The sequence below is a fragment of the Anoplopoma fimbria genome, chromosome 2 (genome assembly GCF_027596085.1).
Source record: "Anoplopoma fimbria isolate UVic2021 breed Golden Eagle Sablefish chromosome 2, Afim_UVic_2022, whole genome shotgun sequence".
Taxonomy (NCBI): domain Eukaryota; kingdom Metazoa; phylum Chordata; class Actinopteri; order Perciformes; family Anoplopomatidae; genus Anoplopoma; species Anoplopoma fimbria.
The window spans coordinates 8,596,354-8,621,963 of record NC_072450.1 but is presented as its reverse complement, the minus strand read 5'-3'; the positions used below and the strand labels follow the sequence as shown (position 1 = coordinate 8,621,963).

At 38.0% G+C, this 25,610-nt stretch overlaps 1 protein-coding gene across 2 annotated transcripts in view; it reads left to right on the top strand.

Annotated features, from left to right (window-relative positions):
- The first annotated feature begins 17,246 nt into the window (after positions 1 to 17,246).
- Positions 17,247 to 25,610, top strand: part of map2k5 (mitogen-activated protein kinase kinase 5) — a 55,020-nt gene continuing 46,656 nt past the window's right edge. Inside the window, exons 1-5 of one of the 2 annotated variants that reach the window (XM_054620267.1) lie at positions 17,247 to 17,468; positions 18,680 to 18,728; positions 19,950 to 20,017; positions 24,387 to 24,456; positions 25,166 to 25,206. In XM_054620267.1, the coding sequence (XP_054476242.1) occupies positions 17,337 to 17,468; positions 18,680 to 18,728; positions 19,950 to 20,017; positions 24,387 to 24,456; positions 25,166 to 25,206 (360 nt within the window). In that variant the 5' untranslated portion in view covers positions 17,247 to 17,336. The remainder of the gene's footprint in view (positions 17,469 to 18,679; positions 18,729 to 19,949; positions 20,018 to 24,386; positions 24,457 to 25,165; positions 25,207 to 25,610) is intronic. The other variant, XM_054620260.1, reaches the window with a different exon arrangement.

Genomic DNA, 25,610 nt, shown 5'->3' with positions numbered 1-25,610 from the left:
TGTAAAGGCTGCACCGCCTCACGCTGAGATGTTTCACGATACCCGAGGGCTCGTTGGGACGGTGACTGATCAAGAGAGTTGGACTGTTTTCTGTTTCAGCATACCGTTTCATTTCAAAATAAATAAGTTGCTATAGTGAAGTCATTCCCATCTCTTGGATCGTGACTCTCAAAGGGGTCTGAAGTCGAATATGAGGGATCACAGAATTATGTAAGGAATAAATACAATTTCACACGTTATGTCACTACGCATTCAAACAAATGCCATTACCTGTGATGGTGAGTCATAACATAAATTAAACATTAAGAATTTCAATGTTTTTCATAAAATGCGTGGGTTTTTTTCAGTGAGCATTTGCATATTTTCCAATATCAATTACATTAGTGGGAATTAAATGTAAATGCTGATTCGTGCATGCTCCCCAAAGGTCAAATTGTTTAATATATCAAGAAATGTACATTTCCTGCATTATATGAAAAATTGCTGCACATATTCATGATCCTAAGAGGATGTATGCTAATGACTTTTCCACAATTTGATCAAAACATCTTGTATGCAAGAAGTATTCAAATCTACTGGACTGATCAAAAATGTGTTAAATAATGTTCTCCAGAGGATGAACCTGAGGTATTTTGGAAAAGCTCTATGAACTGTCCTCTCCCCAATGGCAGCTTTTTACCCATGACTTCTTAATGGCAGGATCGGCATGACATTTCTTGTGGATATTTCTTTATTTGACAGGAGTAATTTTGCCTCTCTACTTCAGAAATGCCACACTGTTACATATATTCCAGTCTTGTAAAACCACAGTCCTCTGTTGACTCCTGAGCAACTACACTGTGGTAGTTGAATGTTACAGTAAGTGAGTCTCCCTACCTTGATGTATCCTCCCGGTCTAAGGATCAAACCTTTTCTGCCAAACTCTGACTACAGAATCATCGGTTTCTTTCCAAAAACCCATCATACCATACTAGTTAGTATGCCAGAAGAGATTAAATATGTCAAATGCAGTATGCCAAAAATACCAGGATGTTCTACTACATCTGGACACATTTTGCAGTCTGCAAGCCAGCATGCATTTCAGGCTGTTCTGACAATCAGCAGATGTATCAAAGGGGGGTCAAAGTTCAATGTGCCATGTATGTACTTGTAGGTGCAGCTGCAGTTCAAAAAGTATGTGATTTGGAACACAGTGCATCTGTGCACATTACCCGACATTAACTGGAGCTATTTATGTTGTTTATTTTGCTGGTGAAATGACCTTTACTTCCTTTGACACCCTCAGGGCTTCTACTTATTCTAACAATAAATAATCAGAATGTTGTTTATTCTGTCCAACGCTCTGACATATTGCAATGAATGTTGTGACCTCTATTGACTGCTAGTGGGCTTTAAACTGAAGTGTTCAACCTATTTATGAGAACAATTATCAAATCATTTTCATTAAATTAAAACAGGCTGCAAGGGTCTTTTTTTTTCTTGAATGTGTCTGATATGAAGGCTGATATGAATGTGGTCTTCAAAATATCCAGTTTCTTGGTTATGCAGCTTTACCTCCCAGTCCTTTTAAACCAGCTGGTTACCAGGGCGAGTTGTTTGCAGTTTACTCCGTGAACAACAGAGGTCACTAGAAGCTGCTGTTGCATGACGTTGGCACATCCTCTCCATCAGAGCTGGTGTGTCAAACCGAGTGCTTAAGTTTACAAAAAAATGCTGTAGTTGTGAAAGTCTTTCTTTAAGCTACCATTAACAAACAGCTTGTATCTTATTTCCACCCTCTCTGATTCAGCAAACCTGCAAGCACAGGCGTTTCTTTATTTATGCTACTGGATTTTTATGCATGACAGTTTTGCTGAGGGGAAGAAAAAAATAAAGTTCCTCCTCCCCGTCTTCCCCATGTTTCCCCCATTGATTTTTGGCGCTGCTTTGATGTGAATCTGCGCCAGAAGTGTCACTTAGATGAATCACTGTTAGTCCAAGCTGGCATAGCTCGGTACTGACAGAAGGCAGAATTCCACGCGGATCAAATAAATACAGATGTGAAGTAATTAGTTGTATTCCCAAGGAGCCTATTGTGGGCATGCTAAAGATGCTAGGGATCAGCTGGCTCTCCCACTAGCAGCTTTTATTAATTTAAACAGGAGCGGAAACTAGGTGGGTCATAACCCATGAGGCTCTGTGTGAGTCACATGTCCAACCTGGAAGGGGAAAATTTAAATAGAAGCTGACTTTTAACAAAAGCTTGGCCTTGTTTTTCACAGAAACTCACCAATTTGAGAAATTAAACAAATACTCGAATTGCAAGGTGAATCTTGTCAGTAAAGTTCACGCACCACTTCTTCAGGCTAGCGCTAAAACACATTTTTTATTGTTCAAAGCCATGACAACAGTTTTATTTTTGCATTACTGGTTATGTTTTTGTTGTATTTCATAATTCATTTCCTTTCTCTTTAACCTTGATTCAACCAACCTGAGAGCAAATTCTAATTTACTTTGTCATCCTGCATGTTGGGAGGAATCTTGATGAGTGGAACTGACAGAAAGGAGAAAAAACATCATAGAAAGCAGCAAAGCAAGCAAAAACATACAGAAACACAGACTTGACATTGACTGCAGATTTGTTAAATTAAATTTCAAACAACTCATCGACATATTTTCCAACAAGAATTAATCAAAGTACGATATGCTGATGGTCCAGTTTAAAGAGTTTTCAACAAATGCTGTCGCTTTGGTGCATTGCAACATTCTGAGAGGCCGATCAGGTTATACCCCGCCAGCAATTCATGAAAAACACACTTTGATCTTCACTCCGACTAAAAAACACATCTGATCAAAAAAGCGCCGCTTTAAGTGCATCATCTTATAACAAAAAGAGTGTACGTTTGCCACATAATACTGCCATTACGATTAATGCCACATCTTTGTGAAATTGAAACCCACTTTTATTTTTTTCTGCGCTCTCGCAATTATAGGCCCCTTCAGGAGGGGACGTATTTATGCCCAGCAGTTAGCAATGCATTGATTTAATACGTTTCTAATCAGGACATACAGCTTCAGGGCCTGAAATGTTAATTTTTCCTGCTGCTTACAAAGTAGCCTTTGATTTTCTGTCACGGCAGTAATTACAGTGTTTTGCCACTAGATAGGGAGAGAGCTTTGTCTCCTCTAATTATGAGGTAATCATTGCTGGAGTGCCAGCATGTTGTTTTCACCTTTTTGTTAATACTATTTTAATTTTATTTTTACAGCTTCCGGCTGTTACCTTCCCTTCTAATTCACACTGTGACACCGTTAACACTGTGTGTGTATGTGTGTGATTGTGTGTGTATATTTGGAGTGTAGTAGCCTAGTGACTGTAATTGTTGTGGTATGGGTGCTGTTAATTACTGGAGTAAACGGTTGAATCACGGCCAGGGCCCTTTGTGGTTGCAGAGTGGCGGGCAGCAGCAGAGAGAGACAGAGGGCTGGAAAATTGTTTTTACCATCTGGGGACCGAGGGAGAGAGAAGGGGGAGGCAGAGGGGAGAGAAAAAGGGGGAACAGCGGCAGACAGAAAAGGCCCAATTGGTGGCCAGAGCCTAAGGGTCCGGGGGTCCATATGGAAGGAAACACTTTGCCTTGCGCTTTATTGCACACCTTGCTGTTTTAATCAATGGCAAGCCTGTTCACAGAGCCTAGAGCAGCAGTGGTTGTTTCTCATTGTCTCGCTGCTACTTCCACTTCTTCCTGCTCCACTAAACCCCAACACTTCTCACCAAACCTCTGAAGGGCTGTGCGGCACTTTGAGGGGCCTCTCTGGAAGCCGCAGACGTGGATGTGCCGCGGTGAAAACGTTTACACTATGGGACGAAGTAAAAAAGCTCCCCATTTTTGTAATGATGATTTGATACGCTTTTAAGCTCCTGCCTGCGCTTTTCTAATTTCCCAGCAAAGCAAAAGGATAAGAATGCAGACGCCTGCTGTGTTTGGAGTCGTTTCTTTTAAAATGGAGGACACCATTCCATCTGAATTCCATTTGAGTGTTGAAAGTAATGGGATTAGGGCTGCAAAAAAAAAAGGCGTGTTAACACCGAGACGCCGGGCCGTGTGCTAATAGCACCATAAAAGTGCCAGCCAGCAGTCGTCCGACTCCCTCGTAACCCCACCCTGGTTGGAGGCAGCGCCGGTAATCACCCCCCTCAGACCGAGCACCACGTTGAGGAGCGAGGAGAAAAGCTGTTTGGCTGTGTGGGAGGCTGAGTGTTCCTGCGTCAATATTTCATCACATTAGACCCATTTTGGTAAAAGCACACACTAAACAGGTGAAGATACCTGCTGCTTTAATTTCATGGGCAACATCTTAGATAAGTATTAACAATCAAACAGTGGATTACTTTGCACTCTATGTCTGATGTGCATAATGACGATCAAGGATAAATCCATTCAAATTACAATTCATGTTGTTTGCCGCGATCCAAGGCAACTCTATAAATGATCATAAGCTCTACATCACACAACACTAGTTCACCAGTTAGCTAATCATGTAAGTAAACTGGTGAAATAAACACATGCTTTCTCTTTAATGTAAACATGTTAAACTTCCAAGCTCGGTGCATTTCTAGTTTGTACTGTACTTATGTACAATTTACACATTCTCATACTTTACTTGATTATTTCCATTTTCTACTACTTTCTACTCCAATAAATAAATAGTTACTGGTTAAATCTTTGCATAAAAAACATATAAATATGTTCATATGATACGATGCAGTACTAAACCACAAATCTACCCAGTAGTATGAATAGTATCTAGCATTGGCTCCACATTGACAAACAACATCAGAATGCTCTTACATGTATTTGTTAGTGATAAAAACAATACTATGGTGTTCTATAATTATACAACACTTTGAAAGGAGCTTTTCCTGTTGATAAAAGTACATGTTGCTGATTATAGTTCTGTCATTTTTATTTTTAGGCCATGATATGTCTACTTTTATTCAAGTTAAGTATCTGAGTAACCACTGCTGACTATACATACATGTCACATGTCCACTGTAGCCATAATAGGAAGTCTTTAAATATGGAGACTGAAACAATGAGGTGAAGTGGATATGCAATTTCAATGTCATCCTACTAATATTATGAACTGGAGATTTATTAATAAAAAAAATGAAGCTGTTACTATACTAAAAATATATTTTAAATGCAAGTATATGTAAAAGTTATTATTAAATCATCTGTCTTACTACAACCAGCTCATCATGCAAGTCAGTGATGACGATCAATTTACTGCCATATTTAGATAAAGACTAATTTTCATTGCGGGTATCTTGGCGATGTAACACCATATTTTGTTGTGGCACCAATAACCAGTAAACCAGATGTTCAATAAAGTTCACAGTTGAGTTTCAAACTAGAGCAGTATCTTTGATGATTTGGGGATAATAAAATGTTGCCTAAAAAAAGCTCATCATCCCTGAATAGTGTGAACTGAGCTGTGATTGGCTGGCTCAGCCGCATGATGTCATCCAGATGTCTACATGCTGCAGTACACAGGGCTGCCTAACAGAAACAAAATTCAACATTATGTCTACTTTTCAGAAATCCGACTGCAACAGTCTGCTCCGTCTCTCCTCCTCGTAAACGGACACTGTCACTGTTGTTGGGCTGCTCGTATTACAGCCTTTTTGCCATTACTGGGATTTGTGATTAAATTTAGCAAAGTGCTGCCGATAGCCGAATTGTCCAGCCACTCTCAATTACCGTCTTGGGAGGGTACCTGAGAAAGCTTAACGCAGCAATTAACAACTTAATTAAGTGCCACAGCCATTGTGGCACTTCTGGAGCCACGCAACAAGGGGCGTATTGATTGCAGGGGATTGCCAGTTGGTCCCCAATTGATCGCCCAATTGATTGGCTTGGATAGGCATTCCTCAATGACTCAGTGAAGGAGTGTGTGTGTGTGTGTGTGTGTGTGTGTTTTGTCTCAGAGGAAGTAGCCGTCACACTGCTGTGTGACACACTGATAATGACCTGCCAGACTGGCTGCATGGCCTCTCCCAATCCCCCTGGGTGTAACACACATGTCTGGTGTCAATCACTCACTCACTCTCTCCGTCTCTGTCTTTCTCTTCACGCACACACACATGCAAACACACACATGCAAACACACACTCACAGAGGCCTCAAGTCCGCGCTTGAATCCTAAGTAACATCTGTAGTCTATTTTTTGTAAATACACCTGACAGGGATGCAGTAATAAATACACACACACACACACACACACACACACACACACACACACACACACACACACACACACACACACACACACACACACACACACTACAGAATACATTGTGAGTACTGAATACGCAGGTAAGGTACAAACTGATACCTTAACATTCATTTAAAAACAGTAACTTAATCTCATGTTTTTACATCATGTCATCTAATGTGATGTCTTCATTTGTGCTGTAAAGATTGAATTTTTTATTATTTTATCAGTATATGATACAATATTTCTTAAGGTAGAGAAGCTCTTGTAAATAAACATTGGACACAGAGAAGCACATGAGCACGGATAAAATGACAGCACACACACCTAAATAAACACACACACACACACACACACACACACACACACACACACACACACACACTCACACATGGGTCCAGTGCCCCCTGGGGAGCAGTTAGGATGCAGGGCAGGGCTGGATGTAGGAGGGGAGAGAAGTGGCGGTAAGACGTCAAATAAACTGTCATCTCTTATTGTGTCAATGAAGTAATTCCCTTTTAAAGGCTTGACCTTTCACCCTGGAGGAGCTCGGCCAATTGCGCAAAGCACTGGAGGAGACGTGGGTTGATAACAGCTGAGGGGGAGGGGGGGTGCAACATCGGACTCACCCTGGACACGTCACCAGGTAAAGTGTCCAAATCAATTAGAGGTTAACTCCACTGTTTCAGAACCAATTGTTTATCTTAGTGCCAGTGTTCAAGTGTAATTAAAAATTCATACTATTCAAATCAAACGTTTATCTGAGTGTTATTATCAACAAACAAAAGCTCCCTTTTTCATTTTACTGTATTTCACTCACAGCATTAGTAGTTCCTTATTTCACCACTAGGGGGTAGTGTTATATGGACACACTTTAGGACAACTCTCAATGAGAAACTGACTTCCTGGCACTGGACTATTCAACTATGATCAAAATATGTTGGGTTTTTTTGCAAATACATTCACAATTTCCCAGGTGATTATACATCGCTTCAGTCATGATTTAATGACACTTAATTGTGTGGAAAAATGATGGCTGTTTGTTTGACAAGTACACACACACACACTCAGAGTGCTTGACAGGTTGAGCTCTCTCTGCGCCCGCTGTGGTTCTGAGGTGGTCAACTTATGACCTGTAATTACATTGCTACTTTGCTCCCACATCTCACCATAGCAGGTTTGGTCTCGGACACTTCAATTACCTCACTTCAATACCTCTGTTGCTCTCACATGGCCGGACAAAAATCATAATGATAGCCCAGGGAATGATACACATTTTACTACATGTGCCACAAGAATTGTTGCCAATAGAAAGCAATTACAGGGGAAAAAAAATGTTTTTACCAGAAAACAACAAGATAGATTAAACCTTAATATTTTACACTATTTGCATAAATTAAAACAGTCATTACTTGTCCAGGGAAAATAAAAACCTGAACTCTAATGCATCCTCAAAGACAGGCATGTAACCTCTTGTAGCATTTCAATATGCAGATATTTCAATGCTTAATACTTAAACAGGATAAGCTTGAGAAAACAGCGGAGCAAGGCCAACAACAATGCCCGACAGATATGTTTTTGAAAACGGTCTGCATCAATTTGCATTCAAACTTGTTTTAAAAAAAGAGAAGAGCAAAAGATCCATCTATTGGGCCATATTTGAAGGTTGTGTCCAGGTCGCATATGTTTGCCCTTGCATAGCTCTGTCACATTGTGGTGTAACGGAGCCTCAGCTGCAGGATTGCAGTTTTTAATGAAAAAGTGGGGGGCCGCCACATCCAGGTAAGACCCCTGGAGGTTGTATTTCTTGGGCTTTGTTATGTCCCACAATGAGGCCGTGTGGACACAGACAAAAAACACACACACACACAGATTTAACCAGACGATGATAGCTAGAGTCGTGGCTGATAATGCACAGATGTGTTTCTCTATGAAAAGCAAATGTGGGACGTTTCTTTGATAATCTGAAAGAATCTCAAACAGGCGTTTGATAATCAATGTCTCAAAACTTATGTGAGGAAACATCTGCAGTTATTAACTGCCGGGCAAATGTATCTTTGGAAATTGATATATTTTTGGAAATAATTTAAAACAGGCAGACGTTTGCACAGTTCTTTTGGGGTTTATTTTGGAGTTCAAGGCCAGGCTTGTTTCCAGAATTTTATCATTTTCTTACCCTACTTATGCTTTTTGTCTTTTTTTTTTCCTCATTCAAACTATTTTTTTTACTGGTCAGCCTTTAGCAAAGCGATGATTACCTTCAAAATAGATTTTATAACCGATTTTGGGATTTAATTAGTAATGGTTTATAACAATAAACAATGCAAAATATGTTATTTTAATGAAAAAATCACCACTCAGAATAAACACTTTTTTATTTTAGTGGGACATTTATTTTCCATAAGTTTGTGCACAGAGATATAACAGGGAAGGCTATAATATGCCTCTAAGGGGCACTTAAATCAGTGCACAGGCTTTTTTTCTTCATTCTTGTTGTAAAAGTTGCACCTGCTCTTGTTGCCTTTTTTTATAGGTTGTATTTAAAGTGACACATTGATCCCAATAATTTACAACAACTCAATAATAAATGGGATGAAGGATCTGATTGTTTAGGAGCTGGTTGACATGGTAGGGGGACTTCTACTCACAGCCGGCTTCAGAGCATGAGTATTTTTACATTGTTATATTGGTACATTTACTTCGCTAAATGATCTGAAAACTTTCGGTATTTCATTTTGTGCAGCGGTGAAAACCTTCCCCGCTGCACAAGAACGATAAACTAAAGGGATGGCTGACACATGCAGCTTCAAAGAGTCCACTCAGCAGTTCAGAAACCACCATGTGTCAGAAAACATGAAAAAAATGTTTTTAAATAAATATAAATAAATAAGTTAAACTGCAATCCTTTTGCCCAAAATAACTGGATCCTTCTATGTGCAAAGCTTTTAGTCTTGGATGAACTGGCTTTTCCAATTTAGGATTAAAGACACCAAAGTTCGAGTTTGACATTCTCCCGTATTTTTTGTTTTCTTTTGCTGCAGGTCAAATATTATTATTATTATTATTAATACACCGATCAGTAATTTTAGCTTTTTTGTTAATTTAGAATATAAAGTGTACAGTTAGTGCTGTGCAAATTTTCAAGTATACATTGTCACAGTTTATGTTTCATTTTGTATTATATTTGTATTAATTAATTGGCTTTTAGAGTCTTCTAATAACACTTAAACAGTATTTCCCTATCAAATCATGTCACACATAACTGGTTGTTTCTGGTTTATAATGAAGGATCTGTAATCTACTGTTTACACATGTAATTGCTTTTGATAATTCCTAAATATTACATACCGTAAGAATCTAGGTTTTGAAGTCTGCCCAGAGAAGTGCATTGCTTCATGCGGAAAGTATTGCTTGAATACAATAACGTGGGAATTGGTACCATTAAAAACGCTGTGCAGCCACTATTGGTAATTGTGAAGGTCAGACAATAGGCAGAAGAATAAAGATTTAAGTGTGTTGGTTAGTCAGGAGAATCTCATCTGACAGGAACCAACACACACCAACCCCAGCACAACTTTCCACTGACTCACCTCAGTATCAGGTAGGTTGGCTGCCATAAATTACACCAAAGGGGTGCTAATGGCCTACTTCATTAACCATAACCTAAATAATTTGCTATCCACTCCTAATACTGAGCACAATAGCATAATCATGTTAAAATGTATTGATCCTAATATGAAACATTTTTTCCTCCAGGGAGGTCAGAGGTCAGGTTTGTAACCACAGTTTCCTAGTAGCTGTCAGAAAGATGCTTTTTTTTTGGTAACTGGAATTCAAACAAATGTAAAAGGATGTACAGTTTGTATGGGGTTAGGAAATCAAATGAATTAAAGGTGCTAAATTCCTAATTCTGATTATTAAAGTTGCATTAAATAATGTTCTATGTAAAGATATTGACGTCCTGAGCAGAGGATGAAGTCGCTCTCCCTCTCTGTGCTGTAATCCGAGTTTCTCTGTGCTTTGTTTATGTTGCTGGTCCAGCCGTGCTTACCTTTTAGTACGTGTGTGTGTGTGTGTGTGTGTGTGTGTGTGTGTCTGTCCCGCCGGCTAGCTAATCTCCACCGCTCTGCACGCCGCTGTCTTCTGATTACATTGTCGTCATTGTCCTGAGAGTTTGGCGGCCACTCTTTCGGTTCTCCGGTTCCCCCTCAGGTTAAAACCGTTAGCTCTGTTAGCACTAAAGCTGTTGTTTGCCGTGTTCGTGCTGTTAGCCCCGTTAGCTGCTAGCCAGCGGCTCAGCCCTCACCATGTTGAGAACCATGTGGAGGCAATCCCTCAATTATAGATATGGTCTTAATTTCTAATTTAGCACCTTAAGATAGATTACTATGAATACACTCAGCCTTAAGAAATGTTGTCAGGTTTTAAGGAATGTGCCGATATAAATATTTTATGCTGTTGTTTTTCTTGGCCAGAAATATCAACTTGAGTTTGTTTGTGTAGCATTTTAGCATTCTAATACAAACAGGCCCTTTATCATGCATTACTCTTCAATAATATACAATTTCTTTGATATTTAAATTACATTTTGAAGCTAATAGATAACCAAATAAATCTATTGTGCTTTTGTGGATGCAAAGTCTAACGTTTCCACGTAATATATTCTAACTTTAGCTATTCAGCATCATATTGAACACTTGCCGTTGTTGCAATTTAAGTTATAATTTAATACGACGTTGAGAGTCACAACTGCAGCGTAAATATCCATCATCTAAAACACGGGTTCATAGAAAATAAAGGCACAGAAAGAAATATCAAATGATTAACTTCTTTCTTTCTTTCATTATATTATTTCTCTTCTTTATTACTTTCACTGTTGTGTCATTGTGTTGGGCTTTATATGACATGTGAGCACTGACCATGATGAGTTCTTTCACACACCAAAGGTCAGAGGCATCACTTACAGAAAGAGAAGGACCCCCCCCCCCAAACACTCACTAAGTCATTTACCTCATTCCCTATCAATTATTGACATGCAGTTGTCAGTTGAAAAGTCAGCCAGACTTTCCGTTGATCTGTTTGATGAATATTTCAGCTGACAAACAGGCTACCTGACACTCTGCACAAAATCAATGTGCGGTTGGCCACAGCCATGCACATATGCATGCGCATGTATATACAGTTACAGTGTTGTTGTTGTTACTATTCACCTCTTAATGTTTTACTTAATGTTTATGTACATTGGTCTCCCCATTAAGTACTATACAATATGGTAAACCTCTCTACTTTTACTTCAGTAAGATTTTTGAATGCAGGGCTTTTACATTTAACAGGTTGGTTTCCCACTGTAGTATTTACAAAACTTATTTAGATTATTTTATATGAACATTAGAATATATAACAGGAGAAAACAAGAGGGTTTGTTTAGTTCAACCAGCCTCATTTGTGACTTCAACACTTTATGTGTCCAGCTATGATTTGGTCACAGTGTGCTTCATACAAACCACAGGGGAAAAGTTCAAATGTTTGTTTTGTTTTTTGTTTTTATTATGTAATCCAGCAACTGGTCTGTCAGTCCCTGAAAAAAAAAAAAAAAAAAAAGTTTAAATCCAATATTTCCACAGATTACACCAGCCGATGCTGCGGCCTGCAGAGTAGATTTAACAAAGATTTCAGCAAAGAAGAGGAGCAGAGTGGAACGACACAGCCTGTGGAAGTACTGGATTAAAAGTTGGCTTAGCCTCGGGGGAAACATTTTATCATTCCATGCAGAAAGCAGACATCTGTGAGATCAGGAAAATTACCTTTTTGAAGACGCCGCCCACTGCTGGAAGAAGTCAAATTGGCAAAGCAAAATGAAACATTTTATGGCTTCAAGCATTTTTGATTCCACTGCATCATGTGAAAAGCAACACCATGTAGTCACATCTTGCATTCAATAAAGTCACTTGACCACGGCATGAAAGAGGAGCCAGCAGAGCTCTGGTGCACTGGTGATGTGTTATTTATGTTGTGCTCAGTTCAGAAGCAGCCTCTATGGAGGAGACACACCCCATAAATTTTCCTATGGCCCCTATGAGCAGGTCAGGAAGGCACCAATATTTCCTCTTTATTAGAAACAACAGAAACAACATGCGGCCATAAAAAGGGAGCTCAGAGGTGAATCTGAAACACAGGGAATGGCAGTGAAAGCGTGCTGCTCCGAGAGCTGAGAGGTAGTCACACAATCCATTTCCTCCAGCCTGCCTGGTCCATACATCGGTGCATTTTCCTCATAACTCTCACACCAGTGACTCACAAACTCCCCGTGCTTCATCACAGGTCAACTTGGAGATGAACTTTAAAAGGAAGGTGTAACAAATGATCGCGGCCTCCCAGGCAATTCATATTGGCTGAAGTGCCATAACCCTCTACATATCCTGACCTCAATTTGGAGTCTGCGTGTTGAAGGCCCGTCTGAGGGAGATGGTATCGATCTGAGCAGGCGACTCTGGCAGCGTCAATAAACAACAGGCTTCAGGCTTCAAGGCTGAGGAGACACATCTCTATTTCAGCCGGAGGGTTTCGCATCTGGATACCCAAGTTGGGACGTGGCCCTGGACAGATGGTGGGACGTGATTTTTTTTTTCCTTGCAGGTCCGGCTCCTTTGTGAGAGCAAACCCAGTGATATCTTCCTTACTGTTGGTTATATCAAGGTAAATAAAGGCCTTAAACCACCACACACACACTATTATACACATTATTACTTTGAATAATCACCATTAATGTTGAGGGACATGGTAAATAGAAAGCTACCAAGTAACAGTCGATATCTGCGAGAAGGATCGATGCTTAACCAGCAGCAGACAAATAGTATTTCAAGACCTTCTATATCAGCATTACAGTGAAGGAGGACAGTGCTGACTTTGGCTCATTAATCAATAAACACAACAAGCCAACCAATACATTTGACATAGACTAATGAAATAATAATCATCATTAGATGAGGAGGAGAAAGAGGAGGAGGAGGAGGAGGAGGATGAGGAAGAAGCAAACACAGGCTGCATTTGCACACTTTGCTGCACACACACAAAAAAAAACAGCCAAATCGGAAATTAAAACTATAGTGTAGTATAAGTAATGGGCAATCTTGTTGGACAATTTTGTTGCTGTTTTGTTTACTTGCTTTTCCCTCTTTGCTGAGAAAGTTAAATAAGTGTGCCTCATACATTCAGAGTCAAACTGAGCTCACTTTGTGCTAAGCAGCTTGTCAATAGCAAGAAAAGAGGCACGGGGTAAGAGAGGAGGTCTGATAAAATGGCTTTTAATTACCAGACAGTGAACGCCGGCCCCTTCTTTTTCCACTTTCTCCTCACAGCTAAGTCAGGAGTTTGATTTCTGATAATGTGGATTGCTGACTGGGCTTCGTCCTAGTTGCCCCTTAAGCAGAAGGACCTAATGTCAAGTCCGGTGAGAGTGTGTGTTTGACAAAGTGCCATATAGATCCTCTGCTTTTCATCAGAGGGCAGTGCTGGTGGAGGCATTAATCAGAACGCTTGATAGCACCGGCTTTGTTTTTCCTTTTACCTCTCCTGTAACAATTAAGGCACAGTAATACTTTGAATGGCATTACATGGAAATCAATGGGTCTTTAACCCAGCTGTTGGTACAGGTGTAAGGGATTAGATAAGTGCAGGCCGATGCAATGAACTTCTAACCTTTTATGTGTGCATGGGTGTTTGTTTGACAGTTGATAATAGGCCAACAAGCAGATAGATAGACAGACAGACAGACAGATAGATAGATAGATAGATAGATAGATAGATAGATAGATAGATAGATAGATAGATAGATAGATAGATAGATAGATAGATAGATAGACAGAGGATCTTGTTCTTTACTTGAGTATTCCCATTAAATGCTACTTTTGTACTACATCCCAAAGGAACATTTTGTAGTTTTTACTCCACAACATTAATTTGGTAATTTAAAAACTGGTTGCTTTTTGGGTTAAGATTTAATATGATGCATTTAATGAATTAAACTACCCAACAGAATGTTAAGTACTTAAATTAGGCTACACCTCAGCAAGCTGCAACATTAAAAAGCTGCGTACATGTTTATGCATCGAAAAAAGTAATCCAATTCTATAATAATATAAGCTCTGAAATTAATGATTCTGCATCTCCTACAATTGATACTTTCAGAATATTTTGCTGATAATATTTCTGGACTACACCTTTACTTCAGTAAAATATGAAATGCAGACTTTTACTTATAACTGAGTACTTTTACACAGTAATATCACTTATTTTACTTATGTAAAGGATATATAGATGATAGATGGATGGATGGATAAATGGATGGATGGATGGATGGATACAATTATTTTGAATGCTTCCCTTAAATGAGATGGCAATAACCGATAAAGAAGTTCATCCGTAGGCCAACCAGCAGAGGAGACTTTTGTTTTTATCAGCCAGTGAAACCCAATCTACTGCAATGTCTGTCACAGTGCACGTCTCATTATAAGTCCAACATGTCTATCCAGACCTGAGCCACGGGGAGACACAGAAGAAGCTCTGACAAGTTCTTATCATTACCCAGAACCCCGGTCAACAGACTTAGGTATCAGCTCCGTACGCAGAGGGCTGTAAATTAACAGGAAAAGAGACTTGGTTTTGCACAGGGATCAATGTCTTGTTCTTGCAAGTGCAATCAGAGCTCTGCGGTGAGCGGGCAGGGAGACTGATGCGGATCCTCAATCATAAGGTCGTAATCAACAACAGTTTTAAGTGCCCCTTTGTTTTACATTCAATTATACACTAATGACTCATGCGTAGTGGAAACATTTAAATACTAATGCTGTGTTAATGTAGAGTGAAAGAGGGAGAAACCTCTTTGAATACTTGTAAAGCCATGGTCATGAGGGCACGCTCTCCTCGGTACATCTATTATTTTTTTTAATTAGTTTAGCTCAGCTGTATTGTCAATACGGTTGAGGAGCCTTGTCAATTTTTCTATACAACTGTGAGTTTCTGTGAAAGTGAGGACCATTCATTCAATATTAAAATATCTGAACTTTTACAATATTGGTCAGTTAAATAAAGAATATTCACCCATTAGATACCAGCCCATTATATACCCTGCAAGGTATTGTACACTTAGAATTGCACTCTCTTTATCTCACGTCAAAGCAGTCCAAGGTGACAACAATCTCTTTTGATGATGGGTTTAATAATTTCAATTCTGTATAATAGGGTGAGTTGTACACATACATAATATGTCACCCAGTGGTTGCCTTCGTCCACTTTTACTTTGAAAAGCTTTTCAGTCAAACTCTCTCTAGTCCAAATCACATTGATATCCAGGGTGACATCTTGGTTTTGTCAGAAGTAAATAGTTAAATCAAACATTGGAAAACTTTTTAAATCAAGTTGGTTATTTAATATTTTTAGCATATTGTTTTTTGGGCAAGAAAGGTAATGCATAAAAATATTTGTTTTATCTTAGAACTAAAGATAATCAGGTTGTTACTCATGTGATTGGAAATTTGGACCATTTCTCTTTTTTGGGGGAAGCAGAAGCACAGAGATACATTTAAAATTTTACATACAGTAACACCACGCTAGTTGTTGTTGTTGTTTTGAATGAAAATACTACAGGACATTTTAAAATTCCTGCTTTTAAAATGCATTTATTAATAAAATAAAATAGTAGAAGTGCATATTTAAATCAAAATAGACTAAAAGTCACAAAGGTAAAAGTGCGTATTATGCAGAATGGCTTAGTTCTAAATATTGTATTTATAATCTCACTTTATTATAATTAGTGAGCTCATTTCAACTACTTTATAATCTGCCAGTAGCTTAATCCATAATAATGCATCATAATTAGTTGATTTATATTTTGTATTGACAATCTGAATCTGCAAAAGTAATAAGTAACTACTGATCTCATATATGTACTCAAAATATGTAGTGGAGGACAAGTATAAAGTAGCATGAAATAGAAATACTTAAGCAAAGTACAAGTTCCTTAAAGCTGTATTTAACTAAAGTACTTGAGTAAATGTACTTAGTTACTTTCGAGGCCTGGAAGAATGGCTTAGTTCTAAATATTGTATTTATCAATATTAATCTCACATTTATATTTTATTATTATTATTTATATTTTATTATTATTATTAGTGAGCTCATTTCAACTACTTCTTATACTGCTATTAGCTTCATCCATAATATTGCATCATAATTATTTGATTTATATGTTTTTTTAATAATTTGAATCTGCAAAAGTAATAAGTAACTACTGGTGTCAAAAAATATAGTGGAGTAAAAAGTGGGCTATTAAATGTAGAGGAAGACAAGTTCCTCAAAACTGTTTTCAACTTAAGTACTTAAGTAAATGTACTTAGTTACTTTCGAGGCCTGGAAGAATGGCTTAGTTCTAAATATTGTATTTATCAATATTAATCTCACATTTCAAATACTTCTTATACTGCTATTAGCTTCATCCATAATATTGCATCATAATTATTTGATTTATATGTTTTTTTAATAATTTGAATCTGCAACAGTAATAAGTAACTACTGGTGTCAAAAAATATAGTGTTTTAAGGAACTTGTCTTCCACTACATTTAATAGCCCACTTTCCACTACTGTATTCAACTTAAGTACTTGAGTAAATGTACTTAGTGACTTTGGAGGTCTGGAAGCACCTATTTCACACCAGGCCTCTTACTTAACAGTAAACTGTAAATATACTATTTCAGTTATTGTTGATGTTCTACTGTTTCTTATTGCTTATTTATAATACTTGTTTTTTTCATTTTTTATTTTTATCTTGTCTTTCTTCTACTATATCTCTTGTGTGCACTTTACTCCATGCTGCTGTAAGCCTGCACATTTAAGGATTATCTTATCTTATCTTATCTTAAGCAATGTTTTGATTGGAACCACCAGATGTGAGACTTTTATTTTGAAACTCCCCGAGCGGATGTTGACGCTCAGAGCAGGATGTTAGCATGTGTGGCTATTAGCCTGTTAGCTTAAGCAGCTAGTCAGGTGTTTGTATCATGTGGCCTGTTTGTTCCTCTTTATGCTCATACTAGATTTAAATAGCCTCCGAGCGATGGACACCGAGGCCATAGTGATCCGTATAAAGACGCCGGCAGGAGACATGGACTCGGCCGTGGACTGTCCGGCTCTGCTGAACTTCAACGACCTGCTGGTGAGTCTTCACGATGCTAACAGCTAATGTGGCTAACTCACATGTTGTGCTAGCAGGTAGAAGACAGCTGTTCACTGAGACACACTTAACAGTTACAACTATGCATATTTATGAATGAGTTTGACTTTAGACTACTTTATTATTATTTATTATTTATTATTGTGCAATACTATATAATTATTCTGTCTGTATTTACAAGATTTATAAGGAAGTGAATGGGTTTAACTTTAAATGTACTTTATTATTATTTATTATTGTGCAATACTATAACTATAATTATTCTGTCTGTATTTATAAGGAACTTTCCTTCATTCCTGCTGCTGTCTGCCATCCCAGTAGACCACAAAACAAACACTTATACATTTGTGCAATACAAACACACTGTGCAATACCATAACTATAATTATTCTGTCTGTATTTATATATATATATATTTTTTAGTTATTGTGGATTTTTATAAAATAGGTACTTCCAGGCCTCTAAAGTAACTAAGTACATTTACTCAAGTACTTTAGTTAAATACAGCTTTAAGGAACTTGTACTTTGCTTAAGTATTTCTATTTCATGCTACTTTATACTTGTTCTCCACTACATATTTTGACATCAGTAGTTACTTATTACTTTTGCAGATTCAAATTATTAAAAAAACATATACATCAAATAATTACGATGCAATATTATGGATGAAGCTAATAGCAGTATAAGAAATAGTTGAAATGAGCTCACTAATTATAATATAAATGTGAGATTAGAACTAAGCCATTCTTCCAGGCCTCGAAAGTAAGTAAGTAACTAAGTAAGTAAGTAAGTAAGTAAGTAAGTAAGTAAGTACTTTAGTTAAATACAGCTTTAAGGAACTTGTCCTTCATTCCTGCTGCTGTCAGGCTGCACAACCAGCTCTGTCTGCCATCCCAGTAGACCACAAAACAAAACACTAATAAATCTGTGCAATACAAATACACTGTGCAATACTATAACTATAATTATTCTGTCTGTATTTATAAGATTATTTTTTTAGTTATTGTGGATTCTTTATTTTTCTTACTTACTTATTTAACATACTTGTTTGTTTTTTCTACTATGTCTCTTCTTTGCAGTATATCTATGCTGCTGTAATCCTGTAAATGTCCCCGCTGCGGGACTAATAAAGGATTATCTTATTTTATCTTATTGTTCCTGTTTTTAGCATTCACTCTGCTGAACTTTTTCAGGTTGCAATCAGAGATGTCATGCCTGAGGCCACTGTCACAGCCTTTGAATGTAAGTGTCTGTCTCATACTGAAACAGGGACTAAACCACCACTTTAAGGTTTTTAATAACTTTAAATCATAACACACTTTCAACTCCTGACAATCTCAAGGTTCACAGTCCTGTGAACCATCTGTGTTTGTGTTCCTAGTTGGTAACAATATTAGATCAGATGATTTTTTTTAGATGATTAGATTCAACTTTATTGTCATGGCACAGAGTACAGGTACCAGGACAACGAAATGTAGTTTTAGCATCTAACCAGAAGTGCAAAAAGAAGCAGTAAATGTGCAGTAAAATATACTAGATAAATAAATAAAAGTTCAAATAACAGATAAATAATAAATGAAATGCAAGATGTATACAGTATATATATATATATACTGTATACATCTTGCATTTTCTATTGCATTCATGGACAGAATGCAATAGATGTCATGTGTACAGAATGAACAGCATAAAAGAGATACAACACATTCAACATACTGTTACTGTATCCTCTTGCATTTATGACCCCCAAAATGTTGCAACCATGTTGCTGCTTTTCTTTCTTTTTTTTGTTCCTCGAAGTGATGTGTACAGTTTCACAATGAGGGACTTAAGGTGACTTAGGTTTACCGGTTTTGTATGGAATGAGATGCATCATAGTTTTTGTTAACAGCTCCCTACTGAAGTATATCCAATTTGAGACCAATGCACGCCAGACAATGATATAATAAAAATTCAGTGAAATAGAATTAAAAGTAATAATAACTCTAAAAATATTAAAATGACATGAAAGAAAAACTGATGTTAATAAAATAGAATAAAATGATACAACTTGGAAACAATTATAAATAGTAAAATATCAATATAAAATGATATTTTGTTCAACTTAAATACAATAAATTAGGTGAATAACATTATGAAAAAACTAAACAAAAAATCTACCTGTTTATTAGGAAATGGTCTATCAGCCGTTTCCAATCAAAGACCTGGCTGAATAAGTAAGTTTTAAGTTTATGTTTGAATTACATTGTACAGTAATTCAAGACATACATGCCAATTCAAGGCCATGAAGTGCTTTAAAAACAAGTCAAAGAACTACAATCAATACAGACACTGATGGTAACAAACATTAGGACTTTAAATCAATCCAGTTTTATATCAGAAATAAGTTTTGTTTTGGGTGTTGCCTATGATATTGAAAGTTGTTGTGCATTCAACATTTTAAGATGCCTCTGTGTTTTTCAGATGAAGACGAGGTGGGGGACAGAATCACTGTAAGAAGTGATGAAGAACTCAAAGCCATGTTGTCATATGTGAGTATATAAATTATTTAGCAATTTTTTCCCATCATGTCACACATCAATCGAACAAACTGCATAACAGACTTGTATTCTTCCGTTATATTTTTATGTTGCAGCTGTTTTCGAGGTTATTCCTTCATTAAAAAGTAGTAGATGAAAACGGTACACATTAAGGTCAGACCTCACTGTTGCCTTTTGTGTCTATCAATGTTAATGTGACGTCCACTGTGGGTCTGAACATTTTGTTGAAGTTTTTTCTGTGCAGCTTTTTCAGTCCTGGAGAATATAGAGGTTTTGTTTTTTTACTTTTCAAGTTGTAAACTACTCTAAGGCAAACTTGTGATTTTGGGGCAAAATTGACTTGACTGCAGAGTTTTACGAGGACATTGTTTCAGATGTCTTGTATTTTTTGAGTACTTTGTGCAGCAAGACCAAAGAGCCACTTACCTCCTTTTTCATTGGCTGAAAATATCTTCAGACATCTCAAAACGTTTGCACATGAAACTCAAATTGTCACCTTTATAGTTTACTGTTTACCCCTTTAGTTGGCATGAACATTGCCTAAGGTTATAACAAAAAACCACTTATAGAACCAATTATAAATACCTTTGATGTTGCACCTATTTTTGGTGCAGTAGCAAATTTCAGAAGTACAGGATCCCGTCCATGGTCACCAAAACCATATCTTGTGGTGAATGGTTCAGCGTTGTCAGATTTATAGAAGATAAAATAGACAGTTAAGAAAGCACTTGCTGTTATGTGTTGTAGGAGGCATAATTGATCTGGAGTAAACAAAACTATCTAAAAAGATAGAGGTACCAAAAACACTTCTCCTCTGACGTTGTATTTATCTGCAACTAAGCAACCTACTAAGACTCATAGAGCCTCAACCAGTGAGGCTTTTAAACTCAGGTAAAAAAAACTTTTTAGAGGTATTTATTCGCCACAAACAAGCACACAGATGCACACACTTCCACTACCCATTCAGTGCTGTACATTTTCATATTCCACCATACTTACTGTTCATGCCACGGACAGTAAGAGTAATGGCGTGTAATGGGTTTCTCTACGAGGTACACTGAAAGCTAAATGAACTGTCAATTTTTATTATTTATTATTCAGTACTTAAAGTTTTGCCTCATTAAAGAGCGAGGCCCCCTGGGCTGCAGAATTGTTCAAAATCTACTTTCATCTGTGGATGTCTTTTACCCCCCATCAGCTCACAATGATGCTGCTGGAGCCACAGGCACAATTTACACTCCTTGTTTTTTTGTCCGTTTCTATCATGCATTCACTTGTGGTTGCTTTTTAATCATTAAGTAGCATAGGGTAGCAGGGTGATTAAGCAAAAAGAGACAGCTGTTGTGCCGACAAGCGTTTTGAGAAACAGAGATGGGGAAAGTGTTGACCTCGGCCATCTTTATTATTCACAAATCCGGTTGACATGCTCTGAGGTTTTTGCAATTTTGGCTTGTTGTGATCAGAGTGCTGTTAGTCATGTTTAAATGGGAGTAGCTTTCAATAATAGAACAATATTAATATACAATTAATATTTTTGGAATTACCTGTGTTTTGGTATTACCACCAATGTTTTGTAACCTGACCCGCCAAATGGTTTGTTACACAGAACCATCTGAGAACCGTCATTGGAAACTATTTTGAATGGGGCAGGCATTTTACACAAAATGTAGGCAGGTTATTGGATGAACCATCTGTCAATCAAGCTCTTACCAAAACGAGTTGAGGGGGCGGAAAAAAAACATTTTGAGAAAATAAAACACACTATTTTTGACAAAATACATAATAATAAATAATAATATTGTTATTGTGACAATATTGTGGGATATTGATAAATAATCATCAGTAATGTGGATGTAATGATAACATGGGTAAAGGCAAACAATTGACCATCTAGAACAGTCTGTTAGGTTCTGCTACTACATCACTTTACTGTAATGCCGCCTTTAAAACCAGGAAAAGAAAATACTTGTGCCGTAATACGTTATTACAATATCATTAAATCTAAAATGATGTCCAGCCTCATATCAATATATCAATATAACATTGATATATTGCCCAGTCCGAACTTAAACAACTCCAAGCTACAACTGGAGCCGTCAGTGTCACTGGTAGTCAGTTCTTTTTTTACATGTGACTTCATTTAATTTAGTCAAATATTTCATATTTTAAAAAACACAACCTACAATAGACATGCAGTATTATTTCATTTTGCAATGCATAATGGCATCTTACTTTCTTTATTCGTCTGATTCCACATGCTTTAACAGCATATTAATTTAGGACCCTGACCTGCAGCACAAATATTTGGTTTCCTCCACACTGCACTGCCTCGTCCACAGATTTCCAAAGCCACAATTAATTTTTGCCAAACAAATCCAGGAATGTAATGGCTTTCTACTCCTTGTGGGACAGGCAAGTGCACAAAAAGCTGCTGATCACCTGGAAAATACCGGTCTCTGTAAAACATAATTTACACTAGCCGAGTACTTTAAATGTCTTGAGCAAGGGTTATGTATTTCAGCAGTCATTTGCATTTGTACTCAGAGGATTTTTTTTTTCCTGTTGGTGTTGTTTGCTGTGGTTGCCATTTGGCCTCCGTGGAGACCTCAGTGGATTTTTTTGCCTCAGTGTTGTTAATTCCACGTGAGCAGACAGCCATTATGTGAAATTAATAGGAATTAAGGGAAACCAGCATGTTAGGTGAAAGGTGGGATCATTCATTAGAGTCTCTCATGGTTGCTGCTTGTGTGCATGTGTTTCTGTGTGTGTGTATGTTTGGGATAATTCATTGATAAATGTATGGCCAGACTTTTAAATATACTGTATCTACATGTGTTTTTTCTTATTCAAGATCTCTGCTTTAATATTACCTTGCAAAAAAAAACTCATGCTCCTTGTTGCTGAGCAAAATTAATGCTCAAATTCAGCACTTAATTAACATCATCGTGCAGAGGGCATTTATTGTGAAAAGTATCCCCCATCACTGAGAACATTGATTGCTACATGCTCCTGTGAGACTCACCAGTCTTCCAGGCATCTCTAATCATTGTTCGACACCTTGAAAGACAGACGTCCCTGTTCAAAGTTAAAGGCTGGCCCGTGTCAGATACTTAAAAAAAAAAAAAAAAAAAGAAAACGTGACCTCATCCGTTCCTCGCTCAGCTCCCCCTGGAGGAGGTGGCTCTAATTCCCCCATTCTTACTCCCATTTCCCCTTAGTCTGCTAATGATGATGAGACCCACTCTCTGCTCTCGCTCTCACCACTTGTCCCTTAAGGCTGAGCGATGGTATTTGGGATCGGACACTGTTTAGTTATTGGCCAACAATGGAGAATGTCTTTTAATAACACACCTACTACCGATTAGGTGGTAATTGCAGCCTTAATCAATAAGCTAGCTGAGCGGAAAATTAAAGGTATGTGGAGCCCGACCCCCCCCTCCCCTCCCCTCCCGACACCCTCAACACACACACAACATGGTTTTTGGTATTAGGCCCATTGTTCAGATGTGGCCTAGTGAAAACGCTGGAGGGCGAAAGCAGAGGGCTAGGAGCGAGGAGCGATCTGACAGTGATAAATAGGCCTTTTAATAACAGCTGTGCCACTTGGGTAGCCATTCTGATCCATTCCCATCCAAGCCGGTCCCATCGTCCTCCCTTCCTTCCCTCCCTCCCTCCCCCACAATGAGAGAGCAAATTTACATATCGCAGTGATGACTTGGTAATTCATACTGGACTGTAAATGAAACATTTACGTCTACGTGTGGACGACATAGAGACACACAAAGTGTCTAATTATGTATTCGATGACGTATTAGTGTTCATTTTGGTTGGTTTGAAGCCTCAAAAAGAAGGAGACATAAACAAAACACACACACAACTTAACAGATGGTTTGGTTAACTGAAACATCAATTATTGCATTGCCTTGGCAAGCAGCAGAGAGGCCCCAGAGTGTGTGCGTACGTATGTGTGTGTATGTGTGTGTGTGTGTGTGCACGTACGTGTTAGTCCTGTAGGATATGAGTGTTTGGTGAGCTGTTGACCTGGAGGAGAGAAGGGTTAATGCTACACTCCTTCAGAACAAGCCCACAGGGTATTGGTCGTCATCGGCAACAGATTTCAGCACAGCATGCTCACATTCTGGGAATACTGTGGATTAATTCTGACGTCATTTGGATAAACATTTTGTGTGTGTGTAAACATGTTATATTCTAAAATGTATCTGTGTAGTGAATAGTCAAACCTATCAGGGCTTGTCTTCATCCATTTCTTCCCAGTAAAACTTTATTAATGAAACCATGTATATTTAAGTTCCAACCACTATTGTTCTCAACTACTTCCGACTTTCTTTTCCCCCTTTAGTACTTCAACACAATGAATGAACAACGCATCAACGGGCTGCTGCCGGACCCTCTGCAGATTTTTCCACGAGGTACAGAGTGACATGTTACAGTTTATCATGGGATTGGTAATGCTCAAAGGCTCAATATGTCTTTGTAATTAATTTGTTGACAATTAATCACAAGCAAAATTTTAAACACACAAAAATATTCACACTTTACACATTAAACCAAAATGTGGCCATAGGAAAATGGGAGCGTTTGGTGGCTTGCAGTAACAATGCAGCCTCTGGAAAACATTTAAATTCAGTGGCTCATTCTGTGTCATTTATAAATCTACATATCTTTTGCTCCAAGGACATTGAAACTGCAAATTTGTGTTCAGGCCAAGCCTTGCCCAAATCTCTGCCGTTGTCTAGTTTCTCCTCTAAACTGGTTTTGACTATTAGTGCTTCTTCAGAACATACGATTTATATCTCTTCATGTTGTTTTCTCACCATTCAAAGTCATGCATAAACACTAACAGGCCCCAAGGGCAACGTTTATTGTCTCCCTCTCCTTTACTCTGTATCCGTCTCTCTCTTTCTCTCTTACTGTGTGATTCTGTTTTCCTTCCTACCTACCACCAGCTGTCTCAAGAGCCCAACATCTCAATCCCTCTCTTGTCTAATTTCAGAGTAACCCTCATTTCATTTCATCTTTTTTCATTTTTTTTTTTCTTTACAAAGAACTGATTCCTTTTCAGCACATTTGTAAATGGCCCAGTGATGTGTTCTACAATCTAGTCAATTACTGTTTCAGCCGGCAAGACTCCAGGGATCCGGAACATACATGGCCTGAAGGTACCTATCTCAATAATTGTTTCAGCTGCCTTACACGGGGAACAAGAGGGGAGGGAGGGAGGGAAGTTGAGGCAAATGGATTGGTAACGCTGTGTTCCACTTATTGAAATGTCAATTGAAGTCAAGGCTCTCCTTTTCTCTCACTCATTCTCTTGCTCTCCTCGTCTATGTTTTTATGTATGTGGATGGCGGGGCTGTGGCTGCAGCGGAGCTCGTCTCTTCTCTTTTCTTATCTCGTGTATTCTTGGTTCTTATGCCGGGTTAGTCATTTTAAAAAGCAAGGTGTTATGCCTCTAGAGTATTTTGATCCTCACATTCCATATGATGAGAAGAATATCAGCTTTGGTTAAAGCTGAAACTAAGTCACTAAGATGTTATTGTTCAACCATGAAATTGCCATTACA